Genomic DNA, 21,596 nt, shown 5'->3' with positions numbered 1-21,596 from the left:
TAATTATAATACTTAAAAGGGTGATGAGTAGGTAAATGTTGACGCAACAGAGTGGTTGTCTTGCCTCCTAACTAATGATTTGATTTCGTAGTAAGATTATAGTTCATTAATCTGCTAATGACAAAATTAACAAGGTTTTTAATGTATAATAATTCATACGTTCGTGTGCTTTTAAGTTCATGTTTGTATCCTCTAACAAGCAAAAAATGTAAGTGTCGGTTTGATATTTAGTAATTGGGTTCCTAAATACAAAACTAACAATAATTTGATGAGATGATGATTGATAGAGGTTGAGGAAAGTGTAACTTCACTTGGCTTCAAAGCTAAGTGTCTTTGAGGTGTTTCATTTATATGATGGACTTGTAAAGATGACATATCATTGTCTTTTCACTTTAGTCTTATGTTACTTAGAAAACAATACAAAACAAAATTGAGTTTAAATACATATCTGTAGTGGTAGAGAGCCCAATATGAAATGAAGAGTGAAATTAGTTGAGAATTTGTTGGGATTTCAAGCTCAAGTAGTTGGTTCTCAATGTTCTTCTATGTTCACAATCTTCACCCCCAGTAAGCAGATGTTTGTCTAAATTCTACATTAGATGGCAAAAGATGTTATGCGGACTGAACCGGTCCAGTCCTAGCAGAACCGACTCTAGAAAGACTAGTCCAAAAACATGCAAATCCAAGGTTCTCACTCTGATGGTAGCTAACTTATTGTCACTCTGTTATAAAAAAAAAAGACAATTAACTACAAGAACAAACTCATAGCAAACACATGTTACAGAATCAAATGAAAACAAGACATCGATAGCAAATGATTCAGAAAACAAGCAAGCAAGCAAGAAGAAACTACAGTCTTTGAGATTGGTTCAGTTTTTACAAACTTAAAACTGCAGACAAAAAATACTAGGAGATGGTTTTGCTTTTCAGCCCCATGAGTTTGACATTGCATCTCGACCGCTTGCTGCAGAGTTGGAACATCTCCAAGACGCTTTTATAAACTTCACGGTTTTCTAGCTCTGTTGTAGGACTATTATTCTCTTCAACATAGACCCTCATCTCCTCCAAACATGGCGGCAAATAGTACAAGAAATGCTTTATCATTGACATCTCTTTCACCGTTCCTCGAAACCCGTAAATCTTCATCAGTTTTACTCGACAACATCCGAGTGAACATCCTTTGCGCTCCCTAGGAATGCAGTCACAAAAATCCCCGCACATAGACGTCACATCGTGCATGAGACCCTAAAAGGCACCAAGGAGAAAACTATAAGACAGCATTCAAAGTATAAGACAATGTTAGTTGTTCTTGTTTTACCTCAAGGACTAGAGTTTCTAAACGTGGACATTTCCGTAGAAGTAATGGCATTGCTTGCCATCCGCAATCCTTGTCACTCTTAACAGCTAATGATTTGAGGTTTTTGAACCCTGGCAACTTCCGATAGAACGACTTAGAGCAAGTAAAAAGCAACTGAAAGCAAGACAGCATTTTTAAAACATAATCATATACCAAGAGAGAGAGAGAGAGAGAGCACAGAAAACTGACCTCAAGAGTAGTAGGAAACAAGTAAAGATTCTGAACATTTCGTATGCCATGAAAGAGGTTCCACACACTGGTATATTCAATAGCTTTTTGGTAGAGAAACAATTCATCATCTGGTTCTCTGAGTTGCATGATAGAGTTGTGACTTTCGTCGAAGAAGATTTGAGCATCAACCAAGTCTCCCATATCAACTACCACTTTAAAGTTCGTTACAATACTACCAGAATACTTGAAGCGAAGGAGACTCGGTGTATCGAATGATAAGGTGCTTAACCAATCGCTTGACTTTATTGTTAGAGTCTTGAGGCTTGCACTTGACACTGTGACTTCGCCATCTCTCCACGTTACATTAGACAGAAGCAGCTCCTCAAGGGAAGGCAGAGCGTGAAGCAGAGCCTCAAACTGTTTAGAACGGACCCAAACCGAGTCAAGAACTAGAGTTTTGAGCAACGGTAAGGAAACTCCACCACCACCACCAACCAAAGAAATATCAATCCCACGGGCTATTTTCAGCCTAACCAGTGTGCTGCAGCACTCGAAGCATTTTGGAGACAGCTGATAGTTATCCACTTTGTCATCAATAATGATTTTTAGAGCAAGGTCCGAGACACCACGACCTAACGCATTGCTAATCCAACCATCCAAACGATATTTGTCAGCCACGGTAACACACTTGAGGGATAGTTTATTCAGTGGAGAGGAGTTACCCTGCAGCTTCAAAACACTATCCACAAAGTCTGTGAAGCTCTGTATAATTTCTTGCCTGTCCTGTTTACCCTCTTCAGGATGCAGGAACTCAGAGTCGTTGATGGTGAGAGAAGGGACGAATGCAAGAAGGTTGCGCCACCTCTTGGCGAGAATCGATGTCAAAGCAACTTCCTTTGTGGTGAGGAAAGAGAGTATCTGACAAAGAACCTCGTCTGGTAGATTGCTAACACCATCCATCTTCTCTCTCTCTCTCTCTGCACACTAAAAAGCTAAAAAGCTGAAAGCTTTATTCAAGTAAAGCATGAAAAATGTAACAGCAAAGTAACCAAAGGAGGAAACTTTGAATCAATAAACCCTTTGTTAGAGAGAATAGAATCAGTAGTGTAGTAAGTAGAAAAAAGATGAGGCGCTACCTCGTTTGGGATGCATCCACTGAAAACAGAGTAGATGAGGTATAAAAGTGCTTAATCGCTGGGTTTGTAAGCGGAGATATGAAGAAGAAGCAAAAGAAATGTTACTGTAAGAAGACAAGCAAGGCAAGGCTAGTGGTCTAGTGTAAAAATGATATGGTTATATCGATGGTTTTGTCTTAAAATGTTAACCGGCTTTTATCTTAAAATGTTAACCGGTTTAAATCGACGGTTATCGATGTCCGTCCTGAGACTTTCTTAAGATCGCTGGTTGTACGCAAAAAGAAAAAAGTTTCTTCTCCTCAGTTGGTTTTGGTTTTTTTTTTTTTTTTTTTTTTTTTTTTTTTTGTCACGACCTCAGTTGGTTTTGGTTTGGACCGGTTTTCAACAAATAAAGTAGGAAAGGTGATCGTTAGTTAACAAAAAAAAATTTACCATTTGATCAGTTAGCATATCAAAACAAACAAACAAAGATTCTTCTGTTTCTTAAGAGATCCAATGCAAACAACTTCGAAGATTTGTTGTGTCATAGAGGACTCAGGTGACTGCTCACTAGTTGACCCGCGAATAGGAGGCTTGTTGGTGGCCATGACTTGAACCCCCAAATCTCTGAAATAGTGAACCAAAACAGCTCTGCACGACGATGAGAAACACAGTAAACCTATTGCATTGTAAATTCTTAGATTTAAAATACAACAAGTAGAGAGTATATAGAAACACAGAACGATACCTGTATTCTGTGAGGTACAGTGACCCAGAAATCAGAATTTGGGATTACCTGTATGTACATTTCAGTTTTGATAGAATCAGTATATGAGAAGAAAAAAAAGTGACATATGTAAGGAAGTTAGTGAAAACCATACTTCTATGCCACGAATTCCAAGGGAGAAATACCGATATAAGGAACCACCCAGCAGATAAGCTCCAAATAAACATAAGATGCTGAAAAAAAAAGAACAGAACAATTACATCAAATTCTTATAATACCTAAACATATTCCAATAGCCACGCCAGAAAAAAATGATGTGCTCACATGATTAGTAAGGTACCAAACCAGCCCCATCCACTACCATGGCCAGATATAGCTACTGCACAACCAGAAGGATGTCGCATCTCCGTAGCCTGCCAGTGAAACAAGATCCCAACATGAATGAGAGAAACAAGATAATATCTTCAGTTTCATACTTAAACAACTCTAGTGTGAAAAGATAAGTCAATGACTTGCCAAAACAGAAATCAAGGTCTTAAGTTAACTACTTGTCATGCCATTACTTTCTTCAACAATATTTGTTTTGACTCCTACATAATTCTACAATTCACTCTCTCTGACAATGCAGATTAAGCTTCGAATGCTCTCTTACTCATTTCATATGTCTTTCCAGTGGCTACAACAATACCATAAAATCAGCATTTCCATAACTAGCCAGAGTCCACACTTCTTACAAATAAAGATATAGAGATCGTAATAAAACTCAAGATTTCAGGGAATAGAAGAATTCAGCATTTTAAGGAGACAATAGAAGTTCCATTAGTTTCCTGCTCTCAATGAAGTAAGAGAGCTTTGAAGCTTTTATCCTAATTTCTTATGAGATATGCTTATTTAAGCTATAGTAAAAAAGAGCAAATACATGAGTTACTGGACACTCACATAATGACAGACACCAGATTTCGTTAGAGTGAGTGGTCCCTGAGAAATAGAAAAAGGGTGAATTGAGGAATTTAAACTGCTAGAATCAATTTGACTTTTACTAATACAAATCCTTACGTCAACTTTATATTTCTGGCAGATAACAGAAACGGAAAGTGAGCAATTTGGGTTACCACTTCCACCTAACATCTTAACAATGACGCCTTTGCCAGGATCTTCTTTATCTACAGTTAATCGAAACAAAAATCTCTGTTAATTCAAAAAAAAAAAAAAAAAAAAAACTCTGAGACAGTATTGCCACATTATTGTTTTGCATGAAAAAATGTTGGGAGAAAAAAAACAATAAAAAGCTTCGTCTCAACTCTTATATATGTTGACACAAAACATAATATTAAATCTTACCAATAATATCAACTTTTGAGCTTGAGGGATGCCCAAGGGAACTGCATACGTCATATCCTGCAAAATGATAGAGCAGAAAATCAAAAAAGAATCGCATTGTATGAAATATCTTACACCTTATCAAATTTTTCTACTCAGAGCCTCATAAGATATTCATTAGAATCACATGCTGTAGTTTTTTTTTTTTTTACCTCTTACATTTTCTGAGAGGAGTGCACTACACGATGTTCCACAGTGTGACGGACCTCCACAATCCTAAGTGAGGAAAAAAGGAAAGTCGTAGAGACTGATTGAGATTTTCAAACTATCTCTCTCTCTTTCTTCCTTGTTGAAAGATCGATCAAAACAACGGGAAGTGACCAAAAAACTTACTTGGCAACCAACACATCGAGGAGAATCATGATTGAAAATAAGCATGTCACAAAGCTGCTCCACACCACAAGAACAAAGGTAACAACCATAAATCACACTGGTCTCTAGTGTAAACACACAAAGTTCAGTATAGCAACGACCTAAAGTCACGGACTTTCCTAAACAAGATCGTGTCTCCTTCTTCTTCAACAGTTCCGTTAAACCTATCTATTCATTTCCCTTGTAGTAAGTAAATGATGCAGAAACCAAAGTGTAAACCTGATGAAGAAGACAACCTGAAACCATAGCACGGTACTGTTCGCTTCCACTCTATAAAACCTATCATCATCATCCAATTAAACTTGCGTTTTAGTAGAAAGCAAACACACAAGGAAGAGAAAGTACAACACTTGATTGTAACTTTCTACTCATCTACATGTACACGAGATGGAGCTGAAACTGAATGAGGATATTACGAAACGGGAAAAGAGAAAGTACCCATCTTCGCTGAGAGCACCGTGAGGGTGATTCTTAATCGAAGATGCTAAATTGAAATCAAAGACCTTGTTGCGTCGACTAAATCTGAACTCGCACTGAGAGTGAACTCGGAAGGGGATGAGGACGACGAGAGTGATGAGAAGAAGCCTCGGGATCCAGAGCGTCTCAGCCATGTCCGGTACGGAGGAGAAGAGACGAGTGCTCGTCACGGTTGCAGTCCTGGTCGCTCTTCTTCGATTTACATCCGTCGTTGATTCAATCAAAACGAGATTTCAATTGTACCCCCTCAACTATGTACTTCTTACGAATAAGCAGCGTAACTTTTGTATCTTTCAATTGATCTTGTGCTTTGTTATAAAACTAGAGCTTAACCCGCACATCCGTGCGGGTTTTAATTTTGATTTTTTTAAAACTGATATTTGTTTTTTATAATTGATATCATATATTTTAGATGTGTTATTATATAACTGAATGTATATTGGGAATTTGAATATTTTAGGTTCTTATACATCATAATCGAATTCAAACCAAAACGGATAATATGATTACTTTTGGTCATTTAATAATTTTTAGGTTATTTTAGTTTAAATAAAAAATATCTGAATCGAATTGGGTAATATAATTATTTTTGGTAAAAATATTTGAAATTTTACATATATTAGTTATTTGGATATTGTTAAGTTCCAATACATCATAATTGAATTCACTTGGACTAGAAAGATCCAATTCAAAAATCACCAAAAAATTTATAATACTCGAACGAAACCTAATTTAAAAAACTCAAAAATATAATATCTGAAAAAATGATTCATACTTGAACGAATATCCGAAAGACCATATTGCTAGCTGCATATTATTATATTTAACTGAATAATTAAAAAGAGTAAAACTACTATTTTAGTGGTATTGAGGCGTTTTGTTTAAAAGTCGTGTGTTTTTTCACATATTTATAAATAAATATTGATTTTTATATAAATGTTAGTATGTATTTTATAATTTAAATTTATTAAACATTTTTAATATGAAAAATTTAAATACAATATTTTATAATTTATATTGAATAAATTTATTTTAGTTTTGAATCGTCAACCGTTTCATTAAGATTTTTAAAATATGACATGCCCAACCGCACAAATATACTTTATATATTTTTTCATGGACCAAAATTTAAATGCATCATAAAAATGTTATATATACTATTTAAAATTTGGTGCTATATACTTAATTTATATTCTTCAGCATTTAACATATTCAATTTTCATTGGGATTAGTTATATGAAATATAAATAAAATAATATACTTACAAATTTATATTATTTGTGAATGGTTGTTTGTTAATGGTTGTGTTAACGAAAATTTATATTTAATTGATTGCATAGAGTATCAAGATATTGTAAATTTATTGGTTACCTAGATTATAGGAAATAGTAGTTTTAATTTTAATTAAATAAGGAAAATATAATAAATATTAACATTAGATTTATTAATTAATTCAGTGGCATAGAACTGTAAATATTGTGCAAGTTTAAGGGTTAGTTTTAATTTGTACTTCAGTTTTAATAAATAATTAAGAGATTATTATTTTTGTGGAGTCTTTTTGCATCAATAGAAGATTTGAATAGAGAGAAAAAAAAATATGAAGCATGATGGGAGAAGAAGGTTGCTCAAAAAAAAAATGGGAGAAGAAGAAAAATCGAGATTTTTAAGAGATCAAAAACAGTTTTAAATTGTGATCATATCATTGAACGTGGTGTGATAATGGGAGAAAATTCAGGAACGTAGATATTTGGATTTTTTTTTTGAAAAACTGATCGAAAATATTTTTTAAAAATAAGTTTGTTTGATCAAAAATAATTTTGCTTGCCACATGTCAATTGTTTTTAACTATTTTCTAATATTTTCCACATGGCAGTCTCTGATTTATCAGACGATTTGCGCTTTAGTATATAGGGATGTTCCTGTTATCATTATAGTAATTTGTCACAAAACAAATTGTAGTACTTAATAGTAGTATATCTCAATCATAAAATTCGTACACCTAAATATAAAAAAATTGATATAATCTTTTCATAATATTAAAAATACCCAAAATTAAATATATATTTTTCCAATAAAATGCTTTTATGGTCTAACATCAAATTTCTTTTTAAAAGTCGTGAGTTGCACTAATTATATACAAGTTTTCTCTCTCCTTGCGATAGTTTCTCTCCGCCTCCTTCACCTTCAAAACCAGTAGCAGCTCCGGTGACCGGCGCGTGGCGGCTCCGTTAGCGCCACCGTCGGTCAGATCTGTCGTTGATTCTCTTTGTCTTTGTTCTGCATTTTTTCGTTTTCTACTTTGGTGAAGATTTGGTGGTTGGGGAGCTTGAGAACCTGCGGCTTGGAGTGGTTTGTTGCTCTTTCCATGGGTCCATTGTATGCTGATGTCGTTTCTGAAGGTGGTATATGCAGTTATGGCTGTGGCTTGGTTTTGGCTACACATGTTCGATCCAGATCTAGCTCTAACCCTTCATCGTTTTGCGGGTTCTTTTCAAGTTTTCCTTATCTAAATCATTTCCTTTATTTCGTGGAGTTTGGTTTAGTGGATTAGTCTTGGTGTTTTATCCTCATCTAATTGGAAAACTGTGGCTCTATCAATGGTCAATGGTTCCCAAACTTGTAATTTTATTTCGAGTAATGCTATTGTGAATGCTTTTCCATCGATTTGTTTTGGTGGGATTGACCTCGTTTTCTCCAGTTCTTATGAGAATGGAGTGTTGTGTGGAAGGCTTTTATCTAGGTGTAGTGTGGTCGCATAGAGTGCGTCGCTGCCGTATCCGGAAGAAGTGTGACCCTAGAATGGTTCGATCTTGCCGGGTTATAAAGTCTGGGTTCGTTAGTGAGGAGAGGAGTGCTCTCAGTGTGGTGCCGTTAGAGGTTGAGGTTATCGTTCGGTGTGCCGTTGTCATGAGCGAAAACGATAACTCTCGTTCATAAGCATCTTGAGTTGTTGGTTTGCTGCAAGTTTGGTGTGCTAGGTTCATTGTAAGTGCTATTGATTTTTTCTTAAGTTAGTTGTGGAGTTGTATTGGTGTGTCTAAAGCCTCCCATGTGTGGGATTTAGTTGCCTGTCCATGGGCTCTTGTTGCTGTGAATTAGCTTATGTATCAAACCATGTATTCCTCTTTCGAATTAATATTATCTGACGGAAAAAAAAACATCAAATTTCTTTTACTGTCCTAGAAATATTTAAAAATTTCAAATAATTTAATAGTTATATAAATTATTGAAAATTATCCAAACAAACACAAACCAGACTATAACAGAAATAAATCTAAATTTTTACCAGTTCTTACTGATTTCTTCATTATTCAACCAAACTGAAATCCATTTAAAATTCTCAACTTTTCAAAATTATATCTCAATTATGTTTAAAAAAAAAACCGAAAATCTGCTTGCCTATTGATAAACCAAACAAAAGTCTGATCCAAACTTAACAATACGGGCCGTGGAACTTTTAGCCCAATTAAAACCTAATTAATTCCCCTAATTCTTCAAACGACGCCGTCTGGCCTCGGAAAAAATCCGTTTTATATTTTTTCTTCCTCGTCTCTGTTCCCTGTACTATTATCCCAAAGAATCTGCCAGGCTACTCCGTCGCTTTAAAACCCTAAAATCTCTCCGCCGTCCAATCCAATCCACCTCGCCTCACCATCAGCTTTCCATCACAATCTCCCAAACCATGGCGACGCCGAATCTAGAGTGCCGGATGTACGAAGCCAAGTACCCGGAAGTAGACATGGCGGTGATGATCCAGGTCAAAAGCATCGCCGACATGGGAGCCTACGTGTCGCTCCTCGAGTACAACAACACGGAAGGGATGATCCTCTTTTCGGAGCTCTCCCGCCGTCGGATCCGGAGCGTCAGCAGCCTGATCAAGGTCGGGAAGATCGAGCCCGTCATGGTCCTGCGTGTGGACAAGGAGAGGGGGTACATTGATCTGAGCAAACGAAGGGTTAGCGAGGAGGATATTCAGACTTGTGAAGAGAGGTACAACAAGAGCAAGCTCGTTCATTCTATCATGCGTCACGTTGCTGAGACCCTTTCTCTCGATTTGGAGGTAAATAAAAATCGAACCTTTAATGGTATTGATTATGAAAATTATGGTAGCTAGCTTTGTGTGGTGATGCTGAGGTTTGTAACTGTTATGTAGTAAAGTAGCTACCTCTGTGGGCTTGAGACTGTTATATACTGTAAAGGAGCTACCTTTGTGTGGTGAGTTATGCTGAGGCGTGACTCTGTTATATAGAGTAAAGGAGCTACCTTTGTGGGTTGAGTGATGCTGAGGCTTGAAACTGTTATATAGTGTAAAGTAGCTACCTTGAGAATGTTATTTAGTGTAAAGGAGCTACCTTTGTGGGTGTGAGTGATACTGAGGCCTGAGACTGTTATATAGTGTAAAGTAGCTACCTTTGTGGGCTTGAGACTGTTATATAGTGTAAATGAGCTACCTTTGTGGGGGTGAGTGATACTGAGGCTTGCAACTGTTATATAGCGTAAAAGAGCTACCTTTGTGGGGGTGAGTGATACTGAGGCTTGCAACTGTTATATAGTGTAGAAGAGCTACCTTTGTGGGGTTGAGTGATACTGAGGCTTGAGACTGTTATATAGTGTAAAGGAGCTACCTTTGTGGAGTTAAGTGATACCGAGGTTAGAAACTGTTATGTAGTGTAAAGTAGCTACTTTTGTTTGGATGTTGAGAGTTGTAACTGTTATGTAGTGTAAAGTAGCTACCTTTGTGTGGTGATTCTGAGGATTGAGACTATTATATATTTTTGTAGTGATTAGATCTTTTCATCTACATATATGTTTGTTTACTGATGTTATTTTTGAGTATCCTATTCATTGATTTGAGTTTGGCTTGGGCAGGACTTGTATGTGAACATTGGTTGGCCTTTGTACCGAAAGTATGGTCATGCTTTTGAGGTAAGACTTTGTGAATAGAGCTCCTTTGTATTCCTGTAGATATTTGTTACTCAAGTTTGTTTGTTTGTTTTTTTTTGTTTTGTTCAGGCCTTCAAGGTCTTGGTTACTGATCCTGATTCTGTGTTGGGTTCACTCACCCGTGAGATCAAAGAAGTTGGTTCTGATGGGCAGGAGGTAAAGTTTGGTTCTTTTGTTTCGTTTTAGTTGTTTGGTTTACAAACTTTTTTGGGTGCTAATCTTTGGAGGTTTCTGTTTGTAGGTGACTAAAGTTGTACCTGCTGTTACGGAAGAAGTGAAAGAAGCACTTGTGAAGAACATTAGGAGGAGAATGACTCCACAACCAATGAAAATCCGTGCTGATATCGAGTTGAAATGTTTTCAGTTTGACGGAGTTGTTCACATCAAGGTCTGTAAAACCCGTATTGGATCATTTACAAAACATATCAATGATCTCATTTTGGTTTTCTCACACGTACATACATGCTATTTCAGGAGGCCATGAGAAAGGCTGAAGCTGCTGGAAACGATGCTTGTCCTGTTAAGATTAAACTGGTTGCTCCACCTCTGTATGTCCTTACTACTCACACACTTGACAAGGTTAGCCAATCTTCCATCTTGAAATTCAACAAGTATGTGTAATGCTATGTTTTTGTCTTACTTCTCCTAATCATTTCAGTCTTTATAACAATAACTAACAGGACCAAGGGATTAAAATTCTAGACGAGGCTATAGTAGCTTGCACTGAGACAATTGAGAAACACAAAGGCAAGCTCGTCGTTAAAGAGGCACCTAGAGCTGTGAGTATCTTTCTGTTTATCTTCTGAACAATCCCATGTTGCTGCTAGTTCACAAGAACTAGCTCTTCTTTATTTTGTTGAGTTCTGATGTTTTGTATGTATGTTGTGACAGGTGAGTGAACGAGATGATAAGTTGCTGACAGAACACATGGCGAAGCTGAGAATGGACAATGAAGAAATTAGCGGCGATGAAGAAAGTGGAGAAGAAGAAGAGGACACAGGGATGGGCGACGTTGATATCGACGGTGGCGCCGGAATCATTGAGTAGGATTTGCCTGTTTTACAACTAATTTTCTTTCTATTTGTTCTGCCAACCAATCTGAGAGTATATTTTGCTTTAAAAGAAAACATCCAAGAGTTACCCGTTGAGGGGTTACATGTCAATCATTACATTCAAGACGATTTTATAAAGATTGATTTATTTTTGCATTAGAACATATGACTTTTGCGTTAGTTTAAATTGATATAAATGTGGGCCTAAATCCGATGCTTCATATGCTGTAAGCAAAGGTGAAACTAAAGTAGATAGTTTAGTTTAGCGTTTCATGTAACTCATAAAGACTGAGATCCGTTTTCAGAGGCCGATAGATTGTAAGGTTAAAGCTTACCATCTGATGTGTATAGAAGAAATTATATTAGTTCCATAATTAAAGTAAACGCATGATCTTTGGCTATTGGAGCATTTCTTCAATTGTGGTTGTCTTTTTTTACTGATTAGATATTGAAAAGTTCTAGCTTTTGACCTGCTTGATCTGAAGATGTTTTCATTTAACCCATCCGAGTATATTCACCAGTTCAGTGTTTCAACTATAACTATGAAAGTTTCTGAGAATGGAAATGAAAGATTTGTTTACAGCTTCAGATAGATTCAAAGTTACTGTAAATGATAACCATGAAATAGAATTAATGGAATAAAAATAAATGAAATTAGGTAGAATATAACATACAATATATTCTTTCCATGTATTCCAAATCAAAATTGGAAAAAAATATTTAAGAAAGTCTTTTTTGTTTTGGTAATATATAGAATGGTCTTAAAATTGATGGAATGAGTATTTCATTCCATTCGAATTAAATAATACAAAAAATTATGAAATTAATAAAATAAGTCATTTTATATTATTTTATTCTCAAATTTAACAATTAAGTTGCAACCTAAGACATGAAAAACTTATGTGTATTACCAATAGAAGAAGTCATATAGATTCACATGAAATAAGTAGGATTTATGCTATTGGAACATTTATTTAGTTGTTCTTTTTTCGATGTGTAGATATGATATGAAAATGTTTCTAACCCCCAACTTGTTAAGTACAAGAACTATATGAGTTGTTGGTTGTGGTGTCGCTGGCTTTGACGAGTTTTTTTATTAGACAAAGATGTCACTACAATGTTGTTTACCCCTAACATGAAGTTTAGATTCAATGTAAATATTAAATTTTTATTACTCGAAAAAAACAAATGACCAACGAAAGATATTATACTAAATACTAATTTTGTACAAAATAAATTATTAATTTTGAAAAGAAAATAACTCAATTCACCGCAAAACTACAGGTGCACTTCTTTAGAGAATGGTAAACTCACTCGGTGAATACAAACAACAATAAATCTATCAGACAACAATACCATTATAGGAAAATATCAAATACAGAAAAGAAAATAACAGATTTAGTTATCGGCTAGCGAATAAAGCTTTTATCATTTAAAATATTGTCAAATTCATTTTTTATGTTGTATCATTTTTAGTACATGGTGCATATATCTGTTTATGTAATAATTTATTATCTCGGAGATTTATTTATTGACGATGTACTCTTGTTTTATTCTTGATGGAATTGTTTGTTGGAAAAAGAATTAATTTTGAAGATTTATTTATTGACGATGTACTCTTGTTTTATTTTTGATGGAATTGTTTGTTGGAAAAAAAATTAATTTTGAATAATGTTGAAAATATTCATTACCAAAAATGTTAGTCAAATTAGTATGAAAACAAACTAGGAATGTGTCAAGCCATTTTGGTAAAATATATATTCTAACTATATTATAATCCTTACCTAATTCAATATAACTCACATAAGCAATATATAAATAACACTTCATTCATTCACTTTCTCTCCATGCATTTGATTTGCCTTACTACCATCATGTTCTGGAACTGGCTCCAACTAGGAAGAGGAAGGCGTCATGAAGTCTCGTCGGACAAGCCGAAATTGTCACGCTCATCTTTCAAAGGCATTCACAACCTTCTCTACGACGACGCTCCCTCGCAAGTCCTTCACAAGCAACAGACCCTCAGGATCAACCGTTGCACCTCAAGAACTCCCCCTCTCTTCTCCACCGACGACGGAGGCGTGGTTCTCTACTACACCAGCTTCCGTATCGTACGCAAAACATTCGAGGAGTGCAGGGCCGTCCGAGCCATCCTCCACAGGCTCCGCATCCCTATAGACGAGCGAGACTTGACGATGGACTCGAGGTTTCAGGAGGAGTTGCACGACATTTTCGGGGCAGAGAAGGTGGAGTTGCCTAAGGTTTTCATCGGCGGGAGATACATAGGAGGGGCGGAGGAGATCAAGACGTTGAATGAGATCGGCGAGCTGAGGAAGATGGTCGGAGAGCTACCACCGTCGGATGGAAGATTCAGTGAGAACTGTGAGTTATGCAGAGGATGGAGGTTCGTTGTTTGCGGGAGATGTAATGGTAGCCACAAGATCTTCTCGGAGGAAACTGGTTTTGTGAGTTGTATGGTTTGCAGTGTGGAAGGTCTTGTTAGGTGTTCGTCTTGTTTTCCGATACATCGTAGACGCAACTCTGTTATGTAAAAGCGTTTAATAATTAAAACCAAAAGTTGTTATTTACCAATGTTTGAATACATGTATGGTAAAACAAAGAAAAAAATATACATGTATCTTTTATTCCCTTTAAAGGAGATATGAAATATATTTTCTTTTCTAATTTTACTATGACATTCCTTATTTTCAAATAATTTATTTTAATCTAAAGTAGATTCAGATCTAGTAGCGTTTAAAAAGACTGGATAAATTGTATTCATATTCGATCTAGGTGTTTCGATACATAAAATTTTGGTTTCGATGGCAAAATGTTCGTGGTAACAAAACAAGTTTGAAGGTAAGCCCATTTTAAGCATTCCTCAATCTTTTCTATATGGAAATAAATATAAGATTTTTTACTTGGTTTTTAGAAGAAAAAGAAGTTCACTGGTATAAGGGAGTTTGTTTTCATAATCTACTCCTAAATACTCAGTGTTGGTGTAGATTGCATAACAGATAAGCCACGGAGAAAGAATTCAAAAGTGGAACTCCTCTCGTAACCCAAAGTGTATCTTTTGCAATAGTCCGCTTGAAACAAAGAATTACTTCCTACTTGCCCCTTCTCTGAGGAAATATATCGTGATTAAGAAGATGCTCGGGATTCACTATACAAATCAGTGGAGCAATGTACTGGTTATATTGGTGGATACAATCACAGACAAGACCACCATGTACTTATTTAGGTATGTTTTTCAAGCTGATGTCCCATACCATTTGGAAAGAGATCAATGGAAGGAGACACGGAGAAGATTCACTTTTTCCATCTCAAATCATCAAATTCATTGACAAACAGGTTCACAATCGCATAGACTTGCTTAGAGGGAGTTCTGGTGGTCGGTACAACAATGCCATGGAAATTTGGTTTTAACACAAGATGATTAATCCAATTTCTTTTAAATTTAAATTTTTGTGCTAGCTAGTTATAGATACATTCTACCGTTACAATATTAGTAAATATTTTTTGGGTTAAATAAACTTAATATTTTTTCGAGAAAAAAAAATCGCTGATCTCCTATCAGAAGATTTTCCACGGCGAACACTTCCAAAATAGTTTCTATCTTTTCACTAATGAAATCAGTGTTTTTTAATAAATATACTAAAATCATCCGAAAAAACGGAGGATTCGATTACAAACCGACTAAAAAAAATTACACAATTAGACTCTTTCCTGTCTAGCTTCGCTTGGCCCATATCTCCGACGGGTTCCGCTAAATAAAATCGAGCATCCTTATGTATCAAATACCGTTCTCTACCTTTAATGATGATCATATGAATGAGAGCTTCACCTTGTTTCTTCGGATGCCGAGGTCTTCCTGTGTTGTTTCTGGAGTAGCTAGTATCCGATGAATACGTCTAAGTTCATAATCTTCACCGCAATGAAGCACAAGCAAACATGAAACAAGCAAGGTTGAGAGACACTAACCGAGGTGTACACACTCACCTCACATGCAAAGGACTGGAGAAGGGCAGAACCCGAACTGGACTCCAACCTAGCACCGGGAACAAGAAGACGGGCACGAGACAACAGCTACTTCACAACCTGCAAAGAGCTTGAACCTGCAAATTCACAAGAAAATCGACACTACCATGAGCTTCAACTAGAGACTCACGATACTGGGATGCATCAATCTGCCGCATGGAACCACCGAGGGACAAAGGGCCCAGATGACAGACTGAACCACACGAACCCCGTCACAAGCCGCCATTGAGAACCAATGGACGGTAAGATTGAACCGCCAGAGAGGTACCGTGTTGACTCATGAGTCATATTAATCATAAAACTATTTAGATAGCCTCATTTGAATGAAAAAGTAAGTAAATGATTATAGTGGGAAAAAATAAAGACAATGTTTTCTAATGAATAAATCTCAAACAAAACTTTATTATTCGGTGAACTTGAAAAATCCGTTGAGAACAAAAAACTATTAAAAAAAATTATTCAAACAACGACAACTTGCCTTCTATGTATCTATTTGAGATCATTGAATTAATACTCCCAAAAACTGAAATTATAATTTTTTCCCCATCAACATAAACAGACTTATAAACAGATTTGTGAAGACACAACAAATCAAACTGCTAACACTCCGTTGATGTGAACGACAAACACGATATTTGTTTCTTGACACTGTGTGTGAAGATATCCAACAACCAAATTGAAATTATATTCATACGCATCAAATACATGAAATAAAATTCTCTTTTTTTCTTAATTCGACAAGCAACCTACATTCCACGAAATGCCCTCTCACAAGGGGAGGTCCAAACTTTATTCGTTTCTATAATTAATAAAATTCAACACGACTTTTGTCCTCCTGGTAAATATAATAATGCCAGACCAAAAAACGATACAATGATGAATAAGAATAAATATAATATGAAATTGTGGTTTCAATAACTAAACTATTGGGCCATACTGATTGATTACTTAGCTGCAGTGGCTATTTCATGCAAACCCATGCATAATACGTACAAATCCCATATAGTATTTTATATATATTCCTCTCCTCCAACTTATTCTTTCCCCATAAAATATTTTCCGTTCACACATCGTTTGATTATAAACATGTATTGACACGGATTATTTCAAAGTAAAATGCTGTATAAACTACTGCAATTTTCTTCGGTCTAGTGTACCACAGTTTCTACAATCTCAGATCTTCAGTTTAAACTATACATGGTTCAAAAGATGATCGGTTCCAAAAATTGAAAATTTGATAGATTAAATATGCAGTCTTTAAAATAAACTCTTTGTTTCAGTCATTTTTACTTATTACATAAAAATGTTATTTTATATAAATACAACTTATACATACATAAGTTTTAATATTAACTATAAAATATATTGATTTTATAAATAATTTTATTTATTTTAAATATAATTAATCAAATAGAAGTAATTAATAAGAAATATAGATATATTTTACAAATATATATAATATACATAAAAATGTCAAAATGATACTCTTCATGTAACCGAGTGAATAAGTTCCAATAGTTGGAAAAGTTGAGAGATATTCTATATACATTTGCAAGACACTACACGAAGACTTTTGTAAACGCTTACATATATATATTGATTCATAAATGTGTCTAGGAAAATGAATGTGTGTAACTAAAAAAGATAGTGTAGTAGTCAATATTTTAACGGTTTTAACTTTATATTAAAGCCGTAATTGATATTCCTAATTTGGTATCTGTTGGGTCAATCGTGTAGATTGCTCATGGGTTGTCTGAGGATGGAAGTAGCTAGGATTGTATAGGGTAGATACGAAGAACGTCATTCGAACGTAAATAACTATTACAGAAACTATAAAACCTTTTAGCAAGAAAAAAAAAACTATAAAACCTAAATACGACAATTTTAATTCTTGCCAACAATTAACAACGACGACGAAAGATGCAATTACGGCTGGACATTGGGCTCCCAAAAAGATTTGGAAAAGAGTAAGAAATGTCATATACCTAATTTATTTGACAAATGACTTCGCCAATATATTTGACAAATGTCATACACACACATATATTTGCCATTCGTGAATTTTGACACATTACTCGCAATTGATTTACAAGAAAAGTTCTTCAGCTTATGCTAGAGATACAATGTTGAGTAAATTATATATCATACCATGATCAGAGAAGACCTACATCATCTTAGTTTTTTTCTTTTTAAATTATGAAATGAGATTAATACTAGTCTGTTAATTAACTATTTTGCTCAGAGAATCACCACACAAAGACAAAATATATGGCAAAATTAAAGTGAAAATATATTAATTTTTGTCAACTAAAACTTTAAATAACTGAATTTTGGAGTTTCATAGACATAATTAACAGATTTTTGAATGTTTATATGAAATATTTACTTTTTGTTGTCATATATTTTTACTGGCTACTTAATTAGACATCTACTATTTATTACTTACTAGTAACTCAACTCTGGTCTCCAAACTAAATCAACTGGCTGCGTGTGTGGTCGTACAAAATTGATCGTAATCAAATTTAAAGTTCAATTCTGTGATACGGGCCGGAAAATTCATGTGATTTATCAGCTTAAACTGTGATGTTATATATCCGAATAATAATAAAAATGGGTTATATCTGGAAAAGAGAGATGTACCTTTTGCATGTATAGAGAGAGACAGAGACACATGTGTAGATAACTATACATAATATGAAATAGTAAGAGTAGTGGAGATGGAGACAAATCCGTGATTGTCGTTGGTGACAGAAACAAGTAGCAATATTTTCTTCTCGTGTCTCTCAGTGAAGACAGCCCAGCCCAGCCAAACACCTTTAAAACTCTCTCTCTCTCTCTCTCTCTCTCTCTCTCTCTCTCTCTCTCTCTCTCTCTCTCTCTCTCTCTCTCTCTCTCTCTCTCTCTCTCTCTCTCTCTCTCTCTCTCTCTCTCTCTCTCTCTCTCTCTCTCTCTCTCTCTCTCTCTCTCTCTCTCTCTCTCTCTCTCTCTCTCTCTCTCTCTCTCTCTCTCTCTCTCTCTCTCTCTCTCTAACACACACAAAAAGAAAATTATGCTTTTTGGTTTCTTCCTTTTCTGTTTCACAGCTTTGGCTTTGAAGTCACGAGCCCATCCCCTAACATTTTCCCTTTTATTGATTTGTTTGCTTTTCTAGTCAATTTAATTTATGAGTTGTAACACGATGGAAGAAGTTTCATTTGTCTTGTTAATGTGTATCCCTCATTAATGTTGCCTTCTTCCTATATTGCAAAGCTGGTTCGAATGGAACAAGAAGACGTGTTAAATCAAAAGAAAAGATAGATAACTCGAATATGGTAGATAGAATTCTAATTTTAAAAGATATAGACCACTCAATTACTCAATGGCAATTGGTTTTGAAACAAAAATTCTTAAACCCTCACAGCGTACGTCATCTTGAACCGCAATTTGAGTCACTCAAATGGGTATTATCAACAGGGTTGATATCTGTTTTTAGGAAAAACAATTTAGTGCTATGATAATGAATACAGTATTATATCTTCAGACACATTCTATATAATCCTCTTGAGTTTCTTTTCACTTCCCTATCACGAGACTGAAAAATTGAAGGAATCACGTCAATAAGTATTATTTCTTGAGTTTTATTTAAAAATATTCTTTTATATGACTGGAGTGGTACAGTTACTAATGTTTATTAGAAGTAAAAAGACCATTTGTTTTTTTGTCATGAGGTGTAAATCTAGATCTATATTTGCCTAAGATGTAAAAAATTATGGAAAATTATATAAGAATTTAGAATATCCGCTGCCATCATATACATATTATTCAATATATAGTAGGGAAAAGGAATGATGGATACAAGCATCCAAAAAGTCATACACACAGACCTTCAAAAGTCTTCACCTTAAATTCCAAACACAGATGTGTTAGTGTGTAATTCTCCAGAGACTCCAAGATAGACCAAAAAGGTTCAGACCCTAAACAAACAACAAGAAAACAGCCAAAAAGAGACCAAGATGAGATCAAGCAGCCAAAGTTCTGAAAATTCCAAGACTTGTCCATCTAACAAATTCAAAACAACCACCAAGAAAGAAGACAACAGAGATGATGAAGACGAGGATGAAGAAGAGAGATCAGTAGATCAGAGCCCTTCGCGCAATAGCTATGTGGAAGAGAGTGGGAGTCACCATCATAATAATGATCAGATCAAGAAAAATGGTGGATCTGTGAGGCCGTACAACCGCTCAAAGACTCCAAGGCTGAGATGGACACCTGAGCTCCATCTCCGCTTCCTTCAAGCTGTGGAGAGATTGGGTGGACCAGATAGTTGAGTTTCTATTGTATATATGAATCAATATTCAAGATCATTACATATATGAAATAGTTTATTTATAGGGTTTTCTTCTTGATATTTATTCGGGTTTTCTATGAATGATTCTGTTGTAGCAGGAGCAACACCGAAGCTTGTTCTTCAATTGATGAACGTCAAGGGGCTTGGTATTGCCCACGTTAAGAGCCATCTTCAGGTTTTGCAAACATACACTATCTTTATCATTTACATTTTTAATACCTAGAACTCATATTTCCACCTACATTTTTTTACTTAGATGTACAGAAGCAAGAAGACCGATGACCCAAATCAAGGTAAATTACCTCTTTTAGTTTATAGTTTAGTTTAGGGCTTTTTTGCGATTTGATCATAAAATGAATTAGAAAAGATTTCCTTATATTTCATTTTCTTATTACTTCAGGAGACCAAGGATTTTCGTTTGAACACGGAGGTGGTTACACTTGCAACCTTGGTCAACTTCCAATGCTACAAAGTTTTGATCAAAGGCCTTCTACCAGTTTAGGGTATTTACAAAAAAAAAATTAGATTGTTAATTTTCTACCTATTTACATGAGTTAAAATTCATTGTAACTTGGAATGTCATCAATAGATACGGTGGCGGTTCGTGGACCGACCATAGACGCCAGGTCTACCGTAGCCCTTGGAGAGGCTTAACAGCACGAGACAGTACAAGAACAAGACAAACACTGTCTAGCTCACAATCTGGCGAGAGATTTCGTGGAATTAGTAATAATATTCTTGATGATAAGAATAAAACTATTTTGTTTCGAATCAATTCTCATGAAGCTGCTCAAGAGAACAATGGAGTAGCTGAAGCAGTTCCAAGTATTCATAGAAGCTTTCTTGAAGGTATGAAAACGTTAAGCAAATCATGGGGACAGAGCCCCTCCTCCATTCCCAATTCTTCGACCGCATCAAGGCCACAAGATCTTTGTGCTACCACATTAAGTTCTAATCAAAAGGAGAATCTTAGAGTGGCAGAAGAAACGGAGAATGTTTTGAAGAGGAAAAGATTGTCACTGTCTGATGATTGCAATAAGTCGGACCAAGATTTGGATCTAAGTTTGTCCCTTAAGGTACCTCGGACTCACAACAACCTTGGAGACTTCTTGTTAGAAGATGAAGAAAAAGAACATGATGATCATGAAGATATCAAGGGTTTGTCTCTCTCGTTATCTTCTTCGAGTTCATCAAAATTCGATCGAGTCATTAGGAAAGAAGATCAAAATGATCCTAAAACAAGAAATATTTCGGTTTTGGCAAGTCCCCTTGATCTCACTTTGTGAATATATATATATATAACAACATATATATACGTATATTCTAAGTGAGATCTTGAGGTACTTGTCGATGGAAGATGCCTTCCTTGCTGTTTTTCATTCGCTGCATACTTGTGACAAGACCGATAACTAAGGTAATAATAGAGACATTTTTTAACATTGTTCTGATCCATTTCCCATATAGTTTTGTCAAGATGTTAAATGCTTATTTAAATATAAATGTTTGTGATCGAGTTGATTTGTTTTATCCTGAATAGTAACCAAGAAATAGATTAGTGAGTCTATATGGTTTTGAGAGTTACAAGACATTGCACGTTGTCTTGGTTGTGTCTTGTTGTGAGACGTTGCAAATG

The 21,596-nt window shown here is 35.4% G+C and overlaps 5 protein-coding genes across 8 annotated transcripts; 3 read left to right on the top strand and 2 right to left on the bottom strand.

Moving 5' to 3' along the window:
• Window positions 1-744: 744 nt before the first annotated feature.
• LOC108829575 (putative F-box protein At3g58820) lies at window positions 745-2,883 on the bottom strand. 3 transcript variants are annotated; one of them, XM_018603204.2, is made up of 4 exons: window positions 2,665-2,883; window positions 1,547-2,505; window positions 1,319-1,471; window positions 745-1,245 (listed from the first exon to the last, which is right to left on the bottom strand). In XM_018603204.2, the coding sequence occupies exons 1-4, from the start codon at window positions 2,678-2,680 to the stop codon at window positions 907-909; spliced, it is 1,467 nt and encodes a 488-aa protein (XP_018458706.1). In that variant the 5' UTR covers window positions 2,681-2,883; the 3' UTR covers window positions 745-906. The 3 variants fall into 3 exon arrangements, with proteins under 3 accessions (XP_018458706.1, XP_018458709.1, XP_018458707.1); XM_018603207.2 differs by having other exon boundaries at window positions 1,547-2,520; window positions 2,665-2,880; XM_018603205.2 differs by having other exon boundaries at window positions 1,547-2,512; window positions 2,665-2,878.
• Window positions 2,884-3,077: 194 nt separating this feature from the next.
• LOC108829576 (uncharacterized) lies at window positions 3,078-5,856 on the bottom strand. 2 transcript variants are annotated; one of them, XM_018603208.2, is made up of 11 exons: window positions 5,561-5,856; window positions 5,359-5,401; window positions 5,084-5,137; window positions 4,903-4,966; window positions 4,712-4,768; window positions 4,427-4,533; window positions 4,310-4,348; window positions 3,695-3,783; window positions 3,525-3,603; window positions 3,392-3,439; window positions 3,078-3,294 (listed from the first exon to the last, which is right to left on the bottom strand). In XM_018603208.2, the coding sequence occupies exons 1-11, from the start codon at window positions 5,731-5,733 to the stop codon at window positions 3,214-3,216; spliced, it is 834 nt and encodes a 277-aa protein (XP_018458710.2). In that variant the 5' UTR covers window positions 5,734-5,856; the 3' UTR covers window positions 3,078-3,213. The 2 variants fall into 2 exon arrangements, with proteins under 2 accessions (XP_018458710.2, XP_018458711.2); XM_018603209.2 differs by having other exon boundaries at window positions 5,342-5,401; window positions 5,561-5,667.
• Window positions 5,857-9,148: 3,292 nt separating this feature from the next.
• On the top strand, window positions 9,149-11,759 carry LOC108829577 (eukaryotic translation initiation factor 2 subunit alpha homolog). The gene is made up of 7 exons (XM_018603210.2): window positions 9,149-9,659; window positions 10,469-10,525; window positions 10,613-10,699; window positions 10,785-10,931; window positions 11,018-11,122; window positions 11,224-11,322; window positions 11,435-11,759. Exons 1-7 carry the CDS (start codon window positions 9,282-9,284, stop codon window positions 11,588-11,590), a joined length of 1,029 nt encoding a protein of 342 aa, XP_018458712.1. The 5' UTR covers window positions 9,149-9,281; the 3' UTR covers window positions 11,591-11,759.
• A 1,710-nt stretch (window positions 11,760-13,469) lies between these two features.
• Window positions 13,470-14,147, top strand: LOC108829580 (uncharacterized protein At5g39865-like). Its single transcript, XM_018603213.1, has one exon. The coding sequence runs from the start codon at window positions 13,470-13,472 to the stop codon at window positions 14,145-14,147; it is 678 nt and encodes a 225-aa protein (XP_018458715.1).
• A 5,313-nt stretch (window positions 14,148-19,460) lies between these two features.
• LOC108829586 (uncharacterized) lies at window positions 19,461-21,476 on the top strand. The gene is made up of 5 exons (XM_018603219.2): window positions 19,461-19,938; window positions 20,062-20,138; window positions 20,220-20,256; window positions 20,364-20,466; window positions 20,553-21,476. Exons 1-5 carry the CDS (start codon window positions 19,629-19,631, stop codon window positions 21,247-21,249), a joined length of 1,224 nt encoding a protein of 407 aa, XP_018458721.1. The 5' UTR covers window positions 19,461-19,628; the 3' UTR covers window positions 21,250-21,476.
• The last annotated feature ends 120 nt before the right edge of the window (window positions 21,477-21,596 follow it).

Source organism: Raphanus sativus, chromosome 6 (genome assembly GCF_000801105.2).
Source record: "Raphanus sativus cultivar WK10039 chromosome 6, ASM80110v3, whole genome shotgun sequence".
NCBI classification, from domain to species: domain Eukaryota; kingdom Viridiplantae; phylum Streptophyta; class Magnoliopsida; order Brassicales; family Brassicaceae; genus Raphanus; species Raphanus sativus.
The sequence above is the reverse complement of the archived record's forward strand: the minus strand, read 5'-3'. Positions and strand labels throughout refer to the sequence as shown.

What these genes read in the sequence shown, in the direction of transcription:
- LOC108829576 (XM_018603208.2), bottom strand. Translation starts at nt 5,733, where the DNA reads ATGGCTGAGACGCTCTGGATCCCGAGGCTTCTTCTCATCACTCTCGTC. An exon ending in CCTCTCAGAAAATGTAAGAG is followed by an intron (nt 4,769 to 4,902) that starts GTAAAAAAAAAA and finishes ATCATTTTGCAG; the next exon opens with GATATGACGTATGCAGTTCC. An exon ending in TTTGGTACCTTACTAATCAT is followed by an intron (nt 3,604 to 3,694) that starts GTGAGCACATCA and finishes TTTTTTTTTCAG; the next exon opens with CATCTTATGTTTATTTGGAG.
- LOC108829577 (XM_018603210.2), top strand. Translation starts at nt 9,282, where the DNA reads ATGGCGACGCCGAATCTAGAGTGCCGGATGTACGAAGCCAAGTACCCG. An exon ending in AGTATGGTCATGCTTTTGAG is followed by an intron (nt 10,526 to 10,612) that starts GTAAGACTTTGT and finishes TGTTTTGTTCAG; the next exon opens with GCCTTCAAGGTCTTGGTTAC. An exon ending in TTAAAGAGGCACCTAGAGCT is followed by an intron (nt 11,323 to 11,434) that starts GTGAGTATCTTT and finishes ATGTTGTGACAG; the next exon opens with GTGAGTGAACGAGATGATAA.
- LOC108829586 (XM_018603219.2), top strand. Translation starts at nt 19,629, where the DNA reads ATGAGATCAAGCAGCCAAAGTTCTGAAAATTCCAAGACTTGTCCATCT. An exon ending in GAGATTGGGTGGACCAGATA is followed by an intron (nt 19,939 to 20,061) that starts GTTGAGTTTCTA and finishes CTGTTGTAGCAG; the next exon opens with GAGCAACACCGAAGCTTGTT. An exon ending in ACGTTAAGAGCCATCTTCAG is followed by an intron (nt 20,139 to 20,219) that starts GTTTTGCAAACA and finishes TTTTTTACTTAG; the next exon opens with ATGTACAGAAGCAAGAAGAC.
- LOC108829575 (XM_018603204.2), bottom strand. An exon ending in TGTTTCCTACTACTCTTGAG is followed by an intron (nt 1,472 to 1,546) that starts GTCAGTTTTCTG and finishes TCTTGCTTTCAG; the next exon opens with TTGCTTTTTACTTGCTCTAA. An exon ending in TAGAAACTCTAGTCCTTGAG is followed by an intron (nt 1,246 to 1,318) that starts GTAAAACAAGAA and finishes GGTGCCTTTTAG; the next exon opens with GGTCTCATGCACGATGTGAC.
- LOC108829580 (XM_018603213.1), top strand. Translation starts at nt 13,470, where the DNA reads ATGTTCTGGAACTGGCTCCAACTAGGAAGAGGAAGGCGTCATGAAGTC.